The 16,735-nt window shown below is 41.5% G+C and overlaps 1 protein-coding gene across 1 annotated transcript in view; it reads right to left on the reverse strand.

The window, feature by feature from the left end:
* The window catches only part of TRPC7 (transient receptor potential cation channel subfamily C member 7), a gene marked incomplete at both ends in the record, with an annotated part of 165,134 nt that overhangs the window by 36,845 nt on the left and 111,554 nt on the right, over nucleotides 1–16,735 (reverse strand). Inside the window, 2 exons of the mRNA XM_080714164.1 lie at nucleotides 88–321; nucleotides 8,299–8,515. Of these exons, the coding sequence (XP_080570290.1) occupies nucleotides 88–321; nucleotides 8,299–8,515 (451 nt within the window). The remainder of the gene's footprint in view (nucleotides 1–87; nucleotides 322–8,298; nucleotides 8,516–16,735) is intronic.

Here is a 16,735-nt window from a genome sequence, read left to right on the forward strand (position 1 = left end):
TACAGACTGTGGCATCAGCCTAGGCCACCAGGCAGTGCCACGTCCCAGCAGCCCCTGGTAGAAGGCAGCAGGTCCGTTCCCACTCACCGAAGGTGAAGTACGCCACTTCTGGCGGGAGTGAGACGTTGTGCAGCGTGTCGTCCTGCACATACTGGTCCACGTACAGCTGGGCCTCGCTGGCCTTCAGGAAGGCCATGAAGCGTGCGGTGAAAGAGGCCACAAAGATGGACAGCATCCCGAAGTCCAGGAGGTTCCACAGGTGCAGCACATACTCCCGCGGGCCCTCCTCCCAGATTTCCTTGCACTCGGACCAAATCATTCCTGCAGAGGGAGGAGGCCAGCCCATTTTCAGGACACTAGATATTTGTGACCAAATGCAAATGTTAGCTTTTTGGAGAGGATCGCTGTTAGCTAGAGGCAGACAGGGATGTGTCTTCAAAGCTAGATCTAGAATCTGGGGATCCTCAGGCCTGCTGTTTGTCTGTCCCTGCCCAGACAAACGGTCTTCAGAAGGGTGGGGAGAGTTCTCATCCACATATAGATTCTTGGAGGTAGTATGGGGATGTATGTTGTTGATACCTACAGACTTAATACATAGTTGAGATTTGAGGAATCATTCAGTAATAAAGATAGGGAAACTGAAATCCAGGAGTTTGTAAAGTTCTTACATCTGACCTAGAGTCCAGTTTGTTTGTTTTTTACCTTACACATTAGAATGCTTTTTTCTTAAGATAAGGGACATATATTTTCTCTAATCTGCCCAAACTAGGGACTATTAGAAATACCAGAGGGACTCCAGATAATGGAGGGGAAACCTCAGGAAAGCTTAAATGGACGCTTAGGAGACAAAGAAGGCTGAGGTCATTAATGGAGGAGCTACATTCGAATACGTGTAAAAGTATGAATGTAGCGTGGTCAACCTGGACACTTATGGGAGGGGGAAGGGGCTGTAGGAAGGAGGGAGCACCAAGCACAGTCTGAATATATGCCATTGTCAACATGATCCACATAAAAATAAAAAATTAAAACGAAGAAAGAGTGCTTTTCTCTTTATTTCGTGATTGTTTCAATGAGTTTTAGTTCAGGTTATTTTTTAAAGAACTTACCGGATTTCAAAGACATTGTTACATATTAAACAATGTAGAGCTATATGGACAAAATGTTAGTAGGTTCCTCACCCCTCTCTCAGATTGGCCTTGTGAAGTGACCTGGGATAATACTTTGGTATGTATCTCTCTAGGCCTGCACTGTCTAATACTATAGCCACCTACCTTGCAAATGCCTAACATGTGAGCATCTTCCTACTTTTTCTCAAAAGCTTTGGATCTTCATTCCCACGTTCCAAAGATTGCTGTTAGTAAATGTCCTGCCAGTGCCAGAAATACCACACACCCCAAGCTGGCCTGCCCATTCTCCCCACCTCTCTATGTCCCCCCACTGCCCAGTATTCCCTCTCTTTCCCCCTAACTCCTCAGGCTGTCACCAGGGATCACCCCAGTTCTGCACATCCTCCTCTGGTAGACTCAGACGCTCTCTGCCCTTTCAGTTTTCTGCTCCATCTTCTTACCTTATAAAGTGAAGGTTATATCATGGTCTGTTCCCTGTTCAGACATCTGTAGTATATTACTCATAACCCCCCCCAAAAAATTCCAGACTCTTAACACTCGGCTGTTCAACCTTCCTAGGATGGTCCTCTGTCTCTAGACGTTCTACACGCTCACAGAGCAGGGCCACACAATAGTTCCACCACCAACCATTGGCTCGAGTACCTTTCTCCCTCTTCCCTAGACCCCAAACTCAAACACAGTGACAGATGCCCACATCATAACACACTGGCCTTTGAGGGTCCAGATGCTGAAAAGGCCTAGAGGTCACGAGCAGAAAGACAACGATGGTGGTTCTTCCTTTGCCAGAGCACATGGCCCACTTAGTCTTAGGCACCTGTGAGTGATGAGCAGATTGCCTACTCCTCTGGGATTCTGCTCAAGGACTGTTTTAATCAGAATCTTTCTTTTTCTGGGTTAAAATGGACTGTCAAATAAGAGGAATTGAAATGTTTTTCTAAGACAAAAAATAATTTGAGAGCAGCTGTTTAGAGAAGAGACATAGCTTGGTTTGCCGAGGATCAAATTGGAGTCTCCACAACAAGAAATATTTAAAAACATGGACAAGTCTGTTTACAAGACTTCCTAACCCTGCTGCCCCCTTTCTCCTTTAACAAAGCCACTTTTCAAGCATACCCTATCAAAATTTGTATGATAATTCAGTGAAGTAATAATTTTCTTAATAGTGAAATACATTTTTATTTGTGCCTGTTCAAATAGGTTATTATTATTATTATTTTTTTTTGGTGATACTGGGGTTCCTGGAAACCCTTCTACCTCCGGGCTACACTCCCAGACCTATTTTATATTTTTATTTGGAAACAGGGTCTCTTAAGCCAGCGAGGCTGTCTTTGAACCTGCATGATCCTCCTGTCTCTACCTCCCAAGCATGGGGATTACAAGTGTGTGCCACCACGCCCGGCTTCAAGTAGGTATTTTTAAATGTTGTTAGAAAAATCATCACAGGCTGAAAAAAAAAATGTTTGTTGCTTTTCTCTATCCCCAAATTAAAATTTCTAATGCCTTAGTGAAATTGCTTTAGCCGGGTATTTGGAGAACCACAAGCTATCCCTTATGGGGACTGGCTTTAATTTGGGAAAGATTGGGTTCTAGTTCTAGCTTGGTTATTTATTGGCAGTGTGACTGGAGAAGTCCTTTGACTTTCTATGGCCTTCCAATTTTATATTTGTAAAATGAATGGAAGTTTTGAAGTAACTTCAAGCAATGAAAGCTCTATGAATTGGAAATGCAAATTATTTACAGAAAACAGACTTTTCTGAATGGTAGAGTAGCACCTTATAGGGCTTTGTAGATCACTTCCTCATGGTCAAAAGTCTGCATCATTCTTCCAAGATTTAAACCCATCTGGCCCAGGTTGAATTATTCCAAGGTCATAATAAAAAGTAATGTCCCAAGGGTTTGAGCAACAGGAATGCTTAATGAAAAAAGAAACGCGAAATTAAGTACTTTAGTGAATAAAATTGAGCCCCCTACTTGTACAGAGCCAAGGGTAGTTTAGGATTTTATATTAGAGCTGAGCCCTCGGGTCTCTTTCCTTTAGCATGTTAATCAGAGCAGTGTTTGGAGCCCAAAGGCTCAAGGAGTATAGATGCTGGGCACTTGAGCCTCCTTCAGGCAAATTCCTCCATCACTCTGGGATGCCTAGTGCTCAGAGAGCCAAGGTTACCCATAATGAAGAAGGGAGCCTGGCAGAGAAATGGCTGGGCCATGCCAGGAAGCCTCAGGGGAAATGAGGAGCTGGGTGTCAGCGACTTCTGAGTACTGGCCTTCAGAGTACTGGCTGTAGAGATGGAGTTTGATAGCTGAAAAAGCACCCACTCCCATCCAGGCCTCAGATGGTTTTCAGAAGGGCTTCTGCTTCAAATTCCTGTGGGACTTAAATAGTTATGGCCTCCAGGGCTGCCTCTGTCCCCCTGTCTGTTCCCTCAGACCAGATTTTTTCTAGTGGTCCAGGACAGGGGTGTTCTGTTAACTCAATGGCAGGAAAATATGCCTAGAAACTCTCTACACATAAGCCTGACTATTAAAATGGCAGGCCCTTTGCAAATATCCAAACACTATCTCAAGGGCAGTTTCTTTGCAAAATTCTCGACCTTAGATACTTTTAGAATTCATTTGTTTTCCAGGCAGCAGGATAATATTAATAGATTAAAAAGATAGCTCCTAGCCAGGAGTGGTGGTGCACACTTGTAATCCCAGTACTTGGGAGACCGAAACAGGAGGATATCAGGTTCACGGCCAGCCTCAGCTACTTAGACCTCTGTAACTTAGTGAGACCTTGTTTCAAAACAAAGAATAAAATATAGGGATGAGGGTATAGCTTGGAGGTAGAACGCCTCTGGGTTCCATTCCAGTGTTGGAAAAAAAATTAAAATAGACAGTTCCTTCTATTTTTCTTCCTCTTTTCTGATTATAGTGGCCAAGAATTTTTTGGCACCTTCTAGGTGCTAAACCCTGTACTAAGTACTTTACAAACACTGAATCTTCATACTAGTCCAGTAGATAGCTACTATAATTATCTCCATTTTATAAAGTCACGTACAGGGGTGGCAAGTGAGCCACATAGGTTGTCCAGGCTCCTTGCTGTCTACTCTGTTGTCTCCACCGTGACCTCTACTAATCACAAGCTGACTCTCTTTGGTCAGGAAATTACTAACCCATGACCAGATGTCAAGGTCAACCTCTGTGCTCTGCACCATTCTGGGGATACAACCAAGATAATGGCATTCCTTTTCTAGCAGGCTCAATTTAGTGCTGGAGACAGATGTATCCATAGACAATAGTGCTACAGAGCGACAGATGTTGTAATTAAAAAATGTCCAGGGGACTATTTGTGGAGACACTGGGATAAGAGAGTCAGCATTATAGTCATGGGACCCAGCAGAGCGCCTGGCACACCATGTATTGGTTGACTCGTTGAAGGAGCAAACGATGACTGTCGTGAGGAACCGGCAGTCAGCTAGGTGAAGGGGAGGGCTGGCATGGTGCTCCTGGTGTCGGCCATGGAACAGAGGGAGAGAAGGCCTATCTGGGAAAGATGCTCAGTAAGGTTCACGGTCAATAAGTGGTTGCAGATAAGGGTAGTGAAAGCCTGTTAAACCCCCAACAGCTTTACTTTAGGTCATGGTGAGAAGACAGGTCCATTCTGAATACCTGAGCAGTCCCCTGAACACGATAGGCAGGGTAGCAACATGGTCTGACTTGCTAGAAGAAATCTTAGGAGGTTGTTTGGAAATCTTACCCAAATAAGGAGGTCACTATTCAAAGAATGACGCAGGCAAGCGCCAGCCCAGTCCTGCTCTTGGCCAAGTCTCAATGTGTGGTTCTGGGGCTACTACTCAGTATCCCTCTTAGAGTTACTAAGTCTGGGTGAACTGGGAGGAGGGAGAAGCTGGACTCTCACACTTTATAGATGTCAAAACTGAGATCCAGAGAGGCAAGGCCACCAAAGAGAAAGGGGCACAGCCTGGAGTGGGTTCCCTGACACCAGTCTTAAGAGGTTTCTCCTTTCTAGCATTCCAATGTACCTTGCTCCTGGATTGGACATTGGCATTTCACTCCATGAACTGAGTCTTCAGTGCTGCAGCATCTGTTTAAGAAAACACTGCCGGGATTCTAGGAGACTGGTACAGTCTTCCATGAAATTATTCTATTCTTAGATGGAGAAATCACATGCATTGGGAAAGCTTCCTGACCTCTAAGCCCTGATGATGTTCGGAGAACTACTGAAGTTATCACTCAGTCCTTTGATAAGCATCTCTAGAGACACACTTTCCGATTGAAAAAGTTTATTATAAGCTCTTCAGCGACCCCAGAGTGACTCCTTGTGACCCAGCAACAGAAGCAGCTAATGTTGGGCTTCTCCAGGTGGGAAGGAGTGCTAGTCTCCGGTTCACTTAGTACGCATGTGACAGCTTAAAGAACGGATGTGCCCAGCAGCAAACCTGTCCTTCCTTCCTCAGTCATGCTTCTCATGAGGAGTCCTGGTGCTGCGTTCCCCTGGGCTTCCTCTCCCTCTGGCTATGTTTCCCTACTCTTCTAGTTGTGATCTCAACCTCCCCTGCCCGCGCTTGAAATATCCTGGGTTGATAATGTAGAATTTTTTCAAAATTCTACTGATCACTAGGCAAAGCATTTGCAGTGAAGACAATACTAGTCCTATTTATAGCTGCTTCCCTAGAACCTGACACAGTGTCTGATATATAACATCATGCTTAAAAACTAGAACATATGTAGTGAGAAACAATTGATAAAACAGTCAAAACAAGAAAAGAACGTGAACACGCTTTCATCACTGCACTGACTGCACTACCTGCCCTGTGTCCCGACCTCACCTTCCCTCCTTTTACACTGAATGAAGTGTCCACGCCATTGGTAAGGCCAAGTCCTCCACTTGGTCCTGGATTCCATCCTCTTTACCTATTTAGGAACTTTCATTCCGAAGTCGGTGGTCAGGTCTCAGGCCTCATGTTACTCGGCCCGTCAGTAGCAGTGTTCTTTCTTTGGTTCTTGACATGGGTAGATTGGTATATGGGTCACCACTTTCTTGGTTCTCTTTAGACCTTATTTCCTTTGCTAGATACTTCTTATCTTCCCATGCTTTAAACATTATTATGCTCTCTGGCTTGATCCTAGGTTCATATTTTTACTTTTAGAGTCAAGCTGAATCATTTACATTTACTTAACACATAGTTTACTTAAATATACTTATATGCTCAAATACATGCTTCCAGCCCCAACTTTTCTGAACTTTAGACATGTATATTCATTTGCTACTTAACATTTCCTATGAAGTGTCTAATATATAACCTCAAAAGGAAGTCTTGATTTCCATCGTTTCTTCCTTTCCAAACTGCCCCTCTCCTGGTTTTCCTCTTAGGCCATGATGCTCGGTCATCCCATTTCTTGAGCCAAGATTCTGGCAATTGTCCTTGTTTAACTTCTTTGTTTCACATCCTACATATAATCCAGTAGTAAATGTTACTGATTTTACCTTCAAAATCTAATCACCATGTGCTACCTCCTCGCTTCAAACACTTGCTGTCTGAATTATTGCAGTGGCTTGCTAACCGGTGTCTTGCTTCTGCTTTTGTTCTTGACACAGCGGTCAGTACCTTTATAAACTGAATCCATATGAAACCACCTTTGTGCTCACAGCTCTGCAAAGGCTGGCTGCTTACCCTCATCTCTGCCCTCCTCTCTATCTACGCCAGCCATGCTCGCCCCTTTCCATTCCTGGAGCAGGCCCAACTTGCTTTGGATGCTAGGCTTTAACACATTCTGCTCCTTCTGCCTAGAATTTTCTTCACCTTATTAGAGCAGGGGAATAAGAGTGCATGCTCTTAAGCCGGATGTGGTGGCACACACTTGCAATCCCAGTACCAGGAGGCTGAGACAGGAGGATCGCACAAGTTCAAAGCCAGCCACAGAGCCTTACTGAGGCTCTCAGCGACTTAGTGAGACCTTGTTTCCAAATAAAATATAAAATAGGTCTGGCAGTGTTGCCTGAAGGTAGAGGGCCACACACACAAAAAAAGAGTGCATGCTTTTACTTGCTCAATTACTTGGGAAAGGTAAAATTTGAACATATTTCTTAAGGAAGAAAGAAAGTGAGTTACAGAGGTATTTATTCATCATATCTCTTTCAATAAATGGAATTTGGTTCCTAATTTAATATATGAAGTTATTAAGAAATTATTATTTTTTTAAGTTTGATAATGTTTTTCTGGTTCTGTTTTCAAAAAAGTGTCCTGATAGCTTTTACCGGCTGCAGTGGAGTAACCAACTTTCTCACGTGAGTGAATTCTTGCTCCTGTGGGACTGGGATAAATCCTTTGGGAGTGGGTTGCTGTAAAACGAGGCTGCTGTAGTGTTTTCTGTCTTTCTCAGTGTTCACTTGCTCTTCCACTGTCCACTCTGAACTGATGCCACACAATGGCCTATCAGATGCAGCTGCCTGACCTCTAGAACTGTGAGCCCAAATAATCCTCGTACACAAATAATGAGAAAATGTTACTCCCTAAGTTTTAGATTTATACTTATTGTCAAAAATTTACTATATATATGCTATAACAAAACATGTGTTTAAGCTATGCAGTTTTTTTTTTAAGGTACTAGGGATCCAACGATACTTTACCACTGAGCTACATCCTTAGCCCTTTTTATTTTTTTGTTTTGAGACAGGCTCTCTCTAAATTAACCTCAGATCCGTGATCCTTCTGTCTCAGCCTCCCAAGTATTAGGATTACAGGCATGTACCATCACACCCAGCTTGCAATTTTTTACTCTTTTTTAAAAGCAGAACTTGATTACTTAAGGCTTTCAGAAGACTATATTTAAATGATCAAAAGAATATGTTTCCTAGGCAAAATCACCTTACAAACCACTTTCAATGCATGTATAATGAAAAGTAGTTAATTAATTTCTCCCAAACATTAACCTTTCAAAATTGGAATTTACGTTACAAATCTGTGCATCCCGTGTAATCCCAGTACCCAAGAGGCTGAGACAGAACAATATAGAAGTTGACTCAGCTTTTGTGTTTGTTATCCACTTACTATTTTGTCTTTTAAGAGTGCACTCACAAGCAGAGAGAGAGTTGAGAAGTCAGAGTTTAGTAATGTCCTATTAAAATTAAAGAAAAAGAGAATAAAAGGCAGAGTGCCTTGCTTACCTAAGACCCACTTCATGATAAGCATTTCTGTCCAGGAGAATTGTGTGGTTTTCACTCTGAAGATCTGTTTGGGGTAGTCCGTGAAGGTTTCATTGGGCAGGGTTTTAACGCCTTCAAACCGGTCAGATGCATTCACCACTAACAGTCCCAAGAAGATTGTAAAAGAAACTGCGTGAGCTACAAACTTCATGAAAGGACTCCTCAGAGTTCGTCCTAGCTGGAAACAAAATGTGTTTAAGTTATGTTAAACTGGCAGCTCTAGGTGGTTGCAGGTCTCTCTTTAAAGCATTGATTCCATCAAACCAAAGTTTAATCAGAGAACACTCCATCTTAAAGTATTTATTTAAATAAATACTCATCTTCTAACTGAACCCAGACAATATTTTTTTTGTTGTTGTTGTACTTTTATGTAAGATGCTGCTTGACCAAGTCTATTTTCTTCTGACTTTAGCTTTTTTCCATTTAGAAGTCTTAGTGCAAGGGGTTAACATAAAGGAATAGGACACACTGATATATCATCACATTACATCTGATTGCAGATACCCCCAACCATATGGATATTATATCCTTCAAATCTGTGAGAAATAATCTGTCTGAATAGAGTCCACAATTTAAAAAAATACACATTGGATACGCTCTCTTACTGTTTTACATATTTACCTGGGTTTTATGGTGAGATTCTTTTTAACCTTTATTCTATCTTGGTAAATTTATTTAAAACTATATATTTCCTGCTAGATACTACTTTAGCTGTGTTCCCATAAAATTTGACCTGAAGCATGTTTATTGATATTTGGTTACATATATTTTATCATTTCTCTTTTGATTTTATTTTCAAACATAGAAATTATTTATTTTCTCTATATATAGGACTTTTATCCTGCTTTCAAAAATTCTAATTGTATTGTCACCAATTATAGAACATAGACTCTGTTACTGTTTTAAAGCTCATTAAAGTTTTCCTCATGTTTTACTGATAACCTGTATAATTATTCCACATGGACATAATGGAGTTCAAAAGTTACCCTATTTGGTAACAGATATTGGTTACGTCTTCTCTGTCTCATGGTATCCCATCCAAATGCCACTGAGATATTTTGAGGACTAAGTTACAAGATATTGAATCCTCATTGAACCCTTGTTAATGTCTCTTGGGCTAACAACATTCTTGGTCTCTTGGTTCTGTTCCGGGTCAATGTCCTCTCTCTTCCAGGTCAGTGTCATCATCCTCAACTAAGCATCACATCTTACCCATCGCCCAGGTATACTAATAAGTCAAGAGCAGAGAGGGAAATCTTTTCCAAAGCCCAGCTCTTTCTTCAGGGAAGACATTCAAGTATAACCAGCAGCTGATCAACTGCTGTTCACATTCTGCCTCGTTCAGGAGTCTAGAGTAAACTGTCATCAGAAGATAGAGTATCTGTCCAACAGAAGAGGAATTACAAAGGCTTCACTAGGCAATTATGAATATGCTCAACATAAAATTTGTAGATCATGTTATGTTCTTGATAATGTTCTTTTAATGTGATTCAGTATGATAATCCTTCATTTTAATTTTAGTTATTATTGTAACATGACTTATGATTCTGATGCTATATATCTTATCAATTAAAATTTTTAAAAGGTTATTTTATCTTTTTTTAAAAAACACATTTTAGCTGGGTGTGGTGGCACACGCTTGTAATCCCCACGCTTGGGAGACGGAGACAGGAGGATCGCGCAGGTTTGAAGCCAGCCACGCTGGCTTAAGAGACACTGTTTCCAAATAAAAATATAAAAATAGGCCTGGGAGTGTAGCCCAGAGGTAGACAGGTTTCCAGGAACCCCAGTGCCACCAATAAATAAATAAATAAATAAATAATAAAAACACATTTTAGGTCCAGACTTTGGGAATTCCCAATTGTGATGGAAGTCACCTGTATTCACATGCATACTGTTATATGATACTAGAAATAACTTCAGAAATGTGGAGACAATCAGAGGCCCACAAGCTTTTCTAATAACTGTAGTGTTTATTATTTACAAACATAGAGACTGTAGAATATTTTTGTCAATAGACATATATTCTAATTTCAGAATGGCAGAGATGAAACGAAAGCACTCATAAGAAATCTCATGAATTCAGTAAAAAATACAAAGTTTATAATGTCTCATTGTGATATATATATATATATATATAATATCACATATCTAGTTAGAATTTTTCAACATTTTAGCTAATAGTGTTGACATCTTGAAGCCCCACTTCCCAAACAGGACCTTGGAACGTGTTGGTGTACCCAGGAGGCATCCTTAGCTAGATTTGTCTCTGTGTCCTGACTGAGGTGGTGTTGAGAAGTGAGGGGAGATGGAGAATGACCCTAGGGAGCAGAGAGGGGAGGCTGAAGGGAGGGCAAGGGCGGCCAGATCTCGTGAGTCCCAACAGTCCACAGGAGTGTCGGAGGAAGATGGGGTACTCTGAGATAGACACAGCTTGTAAGGGATTATTGGCCAATTTCCCTGATCTTTGTCTGTGAGCTCTACATAGCATCTTCCACTGAACACTCAGAGTAGGATATGGACACATTTCTCCATCCTCACCTGAGCGAGGCACTTGCTTGCCCAAATATATATATGTGACTAAACCCAACTAGCTTTGGGATTTCCCAGAAGACTTTTTTTTTTATTTTTAAAGAGAATTGTAGTCTGCCATTTCTTTCAAGTTGCTATCATCTAGCAAATGATGAGTCTCTCAAATGATTATATTTACTGAAAAATATGTTTAAAAAAATCTTGTTAATGCCCTGTGGTGATTTGGATCCTGGGCTCAGTTAGCATTTGCTACACCCCCAGCCCTATTTTTATTCCTTATTTTGTAACAGGGTCTGAATTGCAAAGGGCCTCACTAAGTAGCTGAGGCTGTCTGCGAACTTAGATCCTCCTGTCTCCCAAATGCTGGGATTACAAGTGTGCGCCACCACACCCGGCTTCATTGCCTTTTTTTTTTTTTTTTTTTTAATTTCAGGCTTTTTGGTGTGTGAAATTCCCTCTTTTATTTTACAAAGATAATTTTGAAGCAATTATCCTCGGGGAAAATTTTCCCCTTTTACAAGGCTACCAGATGAGGCAGAAGAAAGGACAAAAGCCAACCAATATGCATTGGCAGCTCTTAGATATGGAATCAGTAAAACTGGGTCAGGTAACAGCTTTGGGCTTAAAACTGATGCTAGGGCTTTGCGAGATGTAGGTCATAGTCCACTCACCCTGCAGTGCAAAACCTGAGAATCCGACAAAATGTTAAAGCATCTCAGTCATTACTAGGATCTTATGAGCTAAGAATATAGCAGAGCTCCAAGCTTGTAGAAACTTAGAGTCTGGCTTTTCCCAAATTTCCTGGATATTTGTGTGTGTGTGTGTGTGTACATGTGATATTAGGGATTGAACCAGGGGTATTCTATCTCTGAGCTACACACTTAGCTTTATTTTATTTTATTTTTTTATTTTAAAACAGGGTCTCACTAGTTTCTGAGGGTCTTGCCAAGTCACTGAGATTAGCCTTAAACCTGAGATCATCTTTTCTCAGCCTTGGAGGGAACCACCGGAGTGTACCACCATGTCTGGTCGAACACCTTCACTCTGAGAAATATATGAATGTGTGAGCAACTGAGTATTGCCCTTGAATAAGCTACAAACAAATTGCATTCACATATCCTCAAGGCTGGGCATCTGCTTATACTTGTTGGCACAACTGTATTCCAGGCCACTTGGCTATCATCCCTAGCCACAAGTATAAGCATCTAATGGGGACCTGGTGGCCTGCAGGTCCCCTCATCCCAAGAAAGCAGGGCTCTGGTCAGGGTTGTAGTAGACTAGGTAGAAAATGTTCCCAGCACTTCTGCCTAGTTTTACTCTACCAGTCTCCCTCATTAAAGTTCAGCCTCACTTTCCTCCAGGTGCTAGTGGTTTAAGCAAGGGCTCACTTTATAAGTTGGCAAGCTGAATGGACACAAACTTTGGAATCATTCCAAAAAGAAACAGATACTTCTTCAAAAGTTAGAGAGATCTGGGTTAAATCAGTAGCAAATTCCAAAATATAGTTGCCCCAAATTTTTATTCAAATTGTCTACCTAGGGCTCAGGAATATTTTCTTTTGTGATGAGGTGGTATTCATTTAGGTGTTTCTAATCGGGGTGTTTTCACATTACTTTATGAAACCACACTTTGTCCTACAGGCTGAAAAGATGCTGAATGACAATGGGATTTAGTGGTGGGACTTCTTTTTTATGTGTGATACCAGGGATTAAATTCAGGGGCATTCTACCTCTGAGCTATACTCCCAGACCAGTTTCTTACTCTTTATTTTGAAACAAGGTCTTATTAAGTTGTGGAGGGCCTCACTAAGTAGCTGAGGCCAGTTGCGAACCTGTGATCTTTCTGTCTCAGCCTCCCAAATACTGGGAATACAAGTGTGTGCAACCACACCCAGCTAGGTGGTAGAACTGCTAATGAAAGAAAAGGGGAAGAGTTTGTCTTTTGGTGGTTTTGAATTCTCCTTTCTAGAAAAGACCTACTAGCTCTACAGATCTGAACAAAGTCCATTCCAAGGTCAGTTAGTCAGCAGCTGTGCATACTAGGCATTGAAGGTTGTGTTGCTGTTGATACAACCAGATGTGTGTGTGTGTGTGTGTGTGTGTGTGTGTGTGTGTGTGTGTGTGTGTAGATCTCTCGAGTCACAGACCCTAGGTTTAAATAAAAGATCCATGGGTTTCAGCTTCTAATGCAAATGGAGATAAAAATAGTACCTTTTGTATAGGGTTGATGGCAAGCATTCAAATGCAAATCATGTTCTGTAGCATTTAATGTGTAATATGTAATATGATTCAATATGTAGCACTGAGGGGCTCAGAAAATTCCTCTAAGGGGAAACTTAAAAGAGACTTTAATGACTTGAAAAGCCTACATTCAGTGGTTCACAAAGGCAGACTTACACAAAGACCTTGTGTGTTTATGCCACGGGCCCTTTTGTGGCACCATCTTTATGCAACATGATGTCAGACAGTAGAGGCAATGGGGATAAAACTAAGTACAAGAATTGGTCATTCCCTTCAAAGCTGTTGATGTACTAGTGGCAAGAGACATAGGCTTATAATTGTGGTAAGAATAAGGTAGAGGGATGGAAAGTCATGTTTCAGAACTCAGACTGGGCTCAGTAAGAAAGTGACTAGATTCTGGTACTCTTCAGTGCTGGACTGTCCATTTGGACTTGGGAGTCGAAGTATCGGTAATGTAAGAGCATCCGCTCTATTTCCTGGCACACATTTCTCCTTCATGGCTGTTATTCAAAAAGCATATGGTGATTTCTGTTGTCTTGTCTAACTCTGGTAGAGACAGATGTGGGAGACAGGGGCCTCTGAAGTCCTGTCCTTTCCTCATTGTCCTGGATGATGGGGATGAGGACTATTTCAATCCTCAGCTTTGCCCAAGCAGAGACCATCAAGAGCTGCTGGCTTGCTCACTCGCTCATCCCTCTCTTACCGGCGTGCTTGCCTGGGGCAGTGGAAAGGGATAACTGCTAACACTGTGATGTTCCTGTGAGCAAGAACCACGTGTCAGCAAGGACTGCCATGTGACTAGTGTGGTAGACTGCACACTAGAAAAACATCAGGCCAGAATCTAAAGTTGTTTATATTCTCCCTGTCTGATTTCTGGGACTACCTTAGCTAAACTGTGAAAGTTAACAAGGAAGGGAGGAGGTAGCATCACCTCTCATACTTTTATAATTAAAACCTGTTTACCGTGCTGAGTTTTGCCCCCTCCCCCAACCAGTCTACCTGTGGTTGAGACACTGAATCCTTGAGCATGACTGTTACTGTTTCAGCTCTGAGATTTTAACAGTTAAGCAGTTAACTTATGAATCAGAATGGGACAGCAAAGGATGCAAACTAGCCTAATTAGCTATTAAGGCCCTTTGGCCTTGGGGCCCTTGTTGAGAAAATAAAGAACTCTCTAGTAAAAGCCCTCTAACTGCATACATCCATGTGCTTAAAACTCACTGGTTTCCCAGTGACCTCTCTGACCTCAACCATATAGTTAACAATGAGAAATGATAAACAAAATCACTGTTTTTTTTTCTTCTTGACCCTGACAAACCCATCCCATGCTCCACGCCCGCACTTATCACCATATGTACTCATTTGTGACTTGGTTACCAACACATTAGTAAACTGAACTCCTGTTCACACTCTTAGTCTTATAATCTCCTTATTTAACTGTCTTTCTTAGGGGCCTGCAGGATCTTAAAGGAATATAAAAATAGAGTTGTCAACCTTGGGAATTCAATAGGATATAAATAATGACTTCATCTTGGCAGGGTAATCAAGTAATTTTGTTGTATCTAATGGTCCCTAAATTAGAACAGCAACTATCAGGAAGTAAGTGCACCACTAGGTTGGAAACAGAAATCCCAACATTTGTTAGATGTTTATGGACATTAGCCAGTTCGATGAAATTTGACAGTAACATTTTACAATTGTATTGATAAAAAATAATGAGGTCTAATTTCTTAGATGGTGCTATAATAATGTCATTTGAACATGGAATCCCTGGAATGACACTGTAGTTTTTATGAAATTACAGAAATAGACACAGAGGCAGTGACCCCACTGGGAGGAGGAATACCAGCCCATTAACGTACTTCCCCGCTGCGCTCTCCTCCTGGGAGGATGTGGCATCTGTGCAGCAGGAACCCTTAGAGGGGCTGGCTTTGTCCCATGTTTAGATGTGACCTCTCTGTAATTCCCAGTAATATCTCTGCCAAACTTGAAAATATTTCTTTCTAAATGGTGAAATAAAAGACTAGAAATATCATGACTGTTTTATCTGTCCTTTGGCTGCTCCAGAGCCAGTCTGACAACTTCTTTAATGTAGGAATACTTGCTTGTAATGAGCCCTGTCACCAAGAGTCATCTTATGCCACAGACTAAGACTTGTCACTCAGCTGTCAATATCTACTTCTCCCTCATGGAGCTTAGACTTGGAATATAGAAAGTGTACAGAAATGACACATGGCTTAATGATCAGCCCATGCTTATTTTGAGTGCTTCAAATTTTTAGTCTTACTGAAAGTTTTGGGAGCACGAAGTGTCAATTAGACAAACACCTCAACAAAGGAGAGGAAACTCCAGTCATGGGCCAAACTTTCCTATAATCATTTTCTTCAGAATGTTTTAGAAGACTGCTATAAATCTGAACTTTATGTCCTTTAGTGGTATTGGTTTCCTGGATTTACTAGGCCCAAGAAATTTCAGAATTCCCTCCCTCTAATCACAAACTTTTCGGTTTATCACAGATGCATATCCTAAGGCTCTTCTCAGATTTACAAAAAATATAAAAAATTTACTCAGCAACTGGCGTATTGTCTCTTTTTGAGTTTGCACCCATGCCACCAGACAGGCAGGGGCAAGCCAGTTTGTTGACATTGGCTAGTCCCAGGTTCTTGGAAGATGTCACACTTAGCTTTGTAGCAAAAGTGTGAATTGGCAGCATTTTCTCCACATTGTTATTTTAATGGTCAAACAGCATAGAATTAGTTTTGAGGCTCAGAGAGAGTGGAGGCCAGTGTCCTTAACGGTGCAGCTCTGGGCAAAGGCAAAGATCCAGCTTCCATTACAGACTAGATGATTCCAGCATCAAAACATAAACCTAAAGCCAGTGACCAGCCCTAGTACAGCTTGATATGTGGTTACTTTCTTTTCACTCTCTAAGCTTTTTCATCTCATAGCAAAGGACAGAATAAAACGTGCCCCACCTACATGTATATTATTTGGAGAATTTTTATTTAGAAGTCCATGGCATGAGCTTGCCATTGATACAAAGTTCTAAATAGATATAAAGTTGAATACTGCAAATGTTCAGTATTAGGGCTTTCATTTTTTTTGGGGGGGGGACGGTACTGGAGATGGAAGCCAGGGGCATTCTATCTCTGAGAGACATCCCCAGCCCTATTTTTTATTCTTTATTTTGAAACAGGGTCTCACTGAGTTACAAAGGGCTTCACTAAGTAGCTGAAGCTGCCTGCGAACCACAGTCCTCCTGTCTCAGCCTCCAAAATGCTGGGATTACAAGCATGCGCCTCCATGCCTGGCTAGGGCTTTCATTTTTAATACAATTCTATAGAAGATGGTGTTTGAGGCAGCCTCTTGCTGTGCCCCCTCACCTACTCTGAGGCTGTCGGTTGATTGCCTGCCTGGCTAGGTGGCCTTGGGAGTGGACTCATCACTTTAGCCTGAGTTCTCTGGTCAGCTCACAGTGATGCCTTATTAACAACATTAGCTGATCAAATTTTCTGTGGAACTTATCTCCTATAGTTATGCTTTTTTTTCCCCCCTACTGAATGTTTATTACCTTTGGCTTCATTCTTTTTAAAACATGTCACCAGGGAGGTGCAGCTTTAAACCTT

The sequence above is a fragment of the Muscardinus avellanarius genome (assembly GCF_963383645.1).
Source record: "Muscardinus avellanarius genome assembly, chromosome: 1".
Classification (NCBI taxonomy): Eukaryota; Metazoa; Chordata; class Mammalia; order Rodentia; family Gliridae; genus Muscardinus; species Muscardinus avellanarius.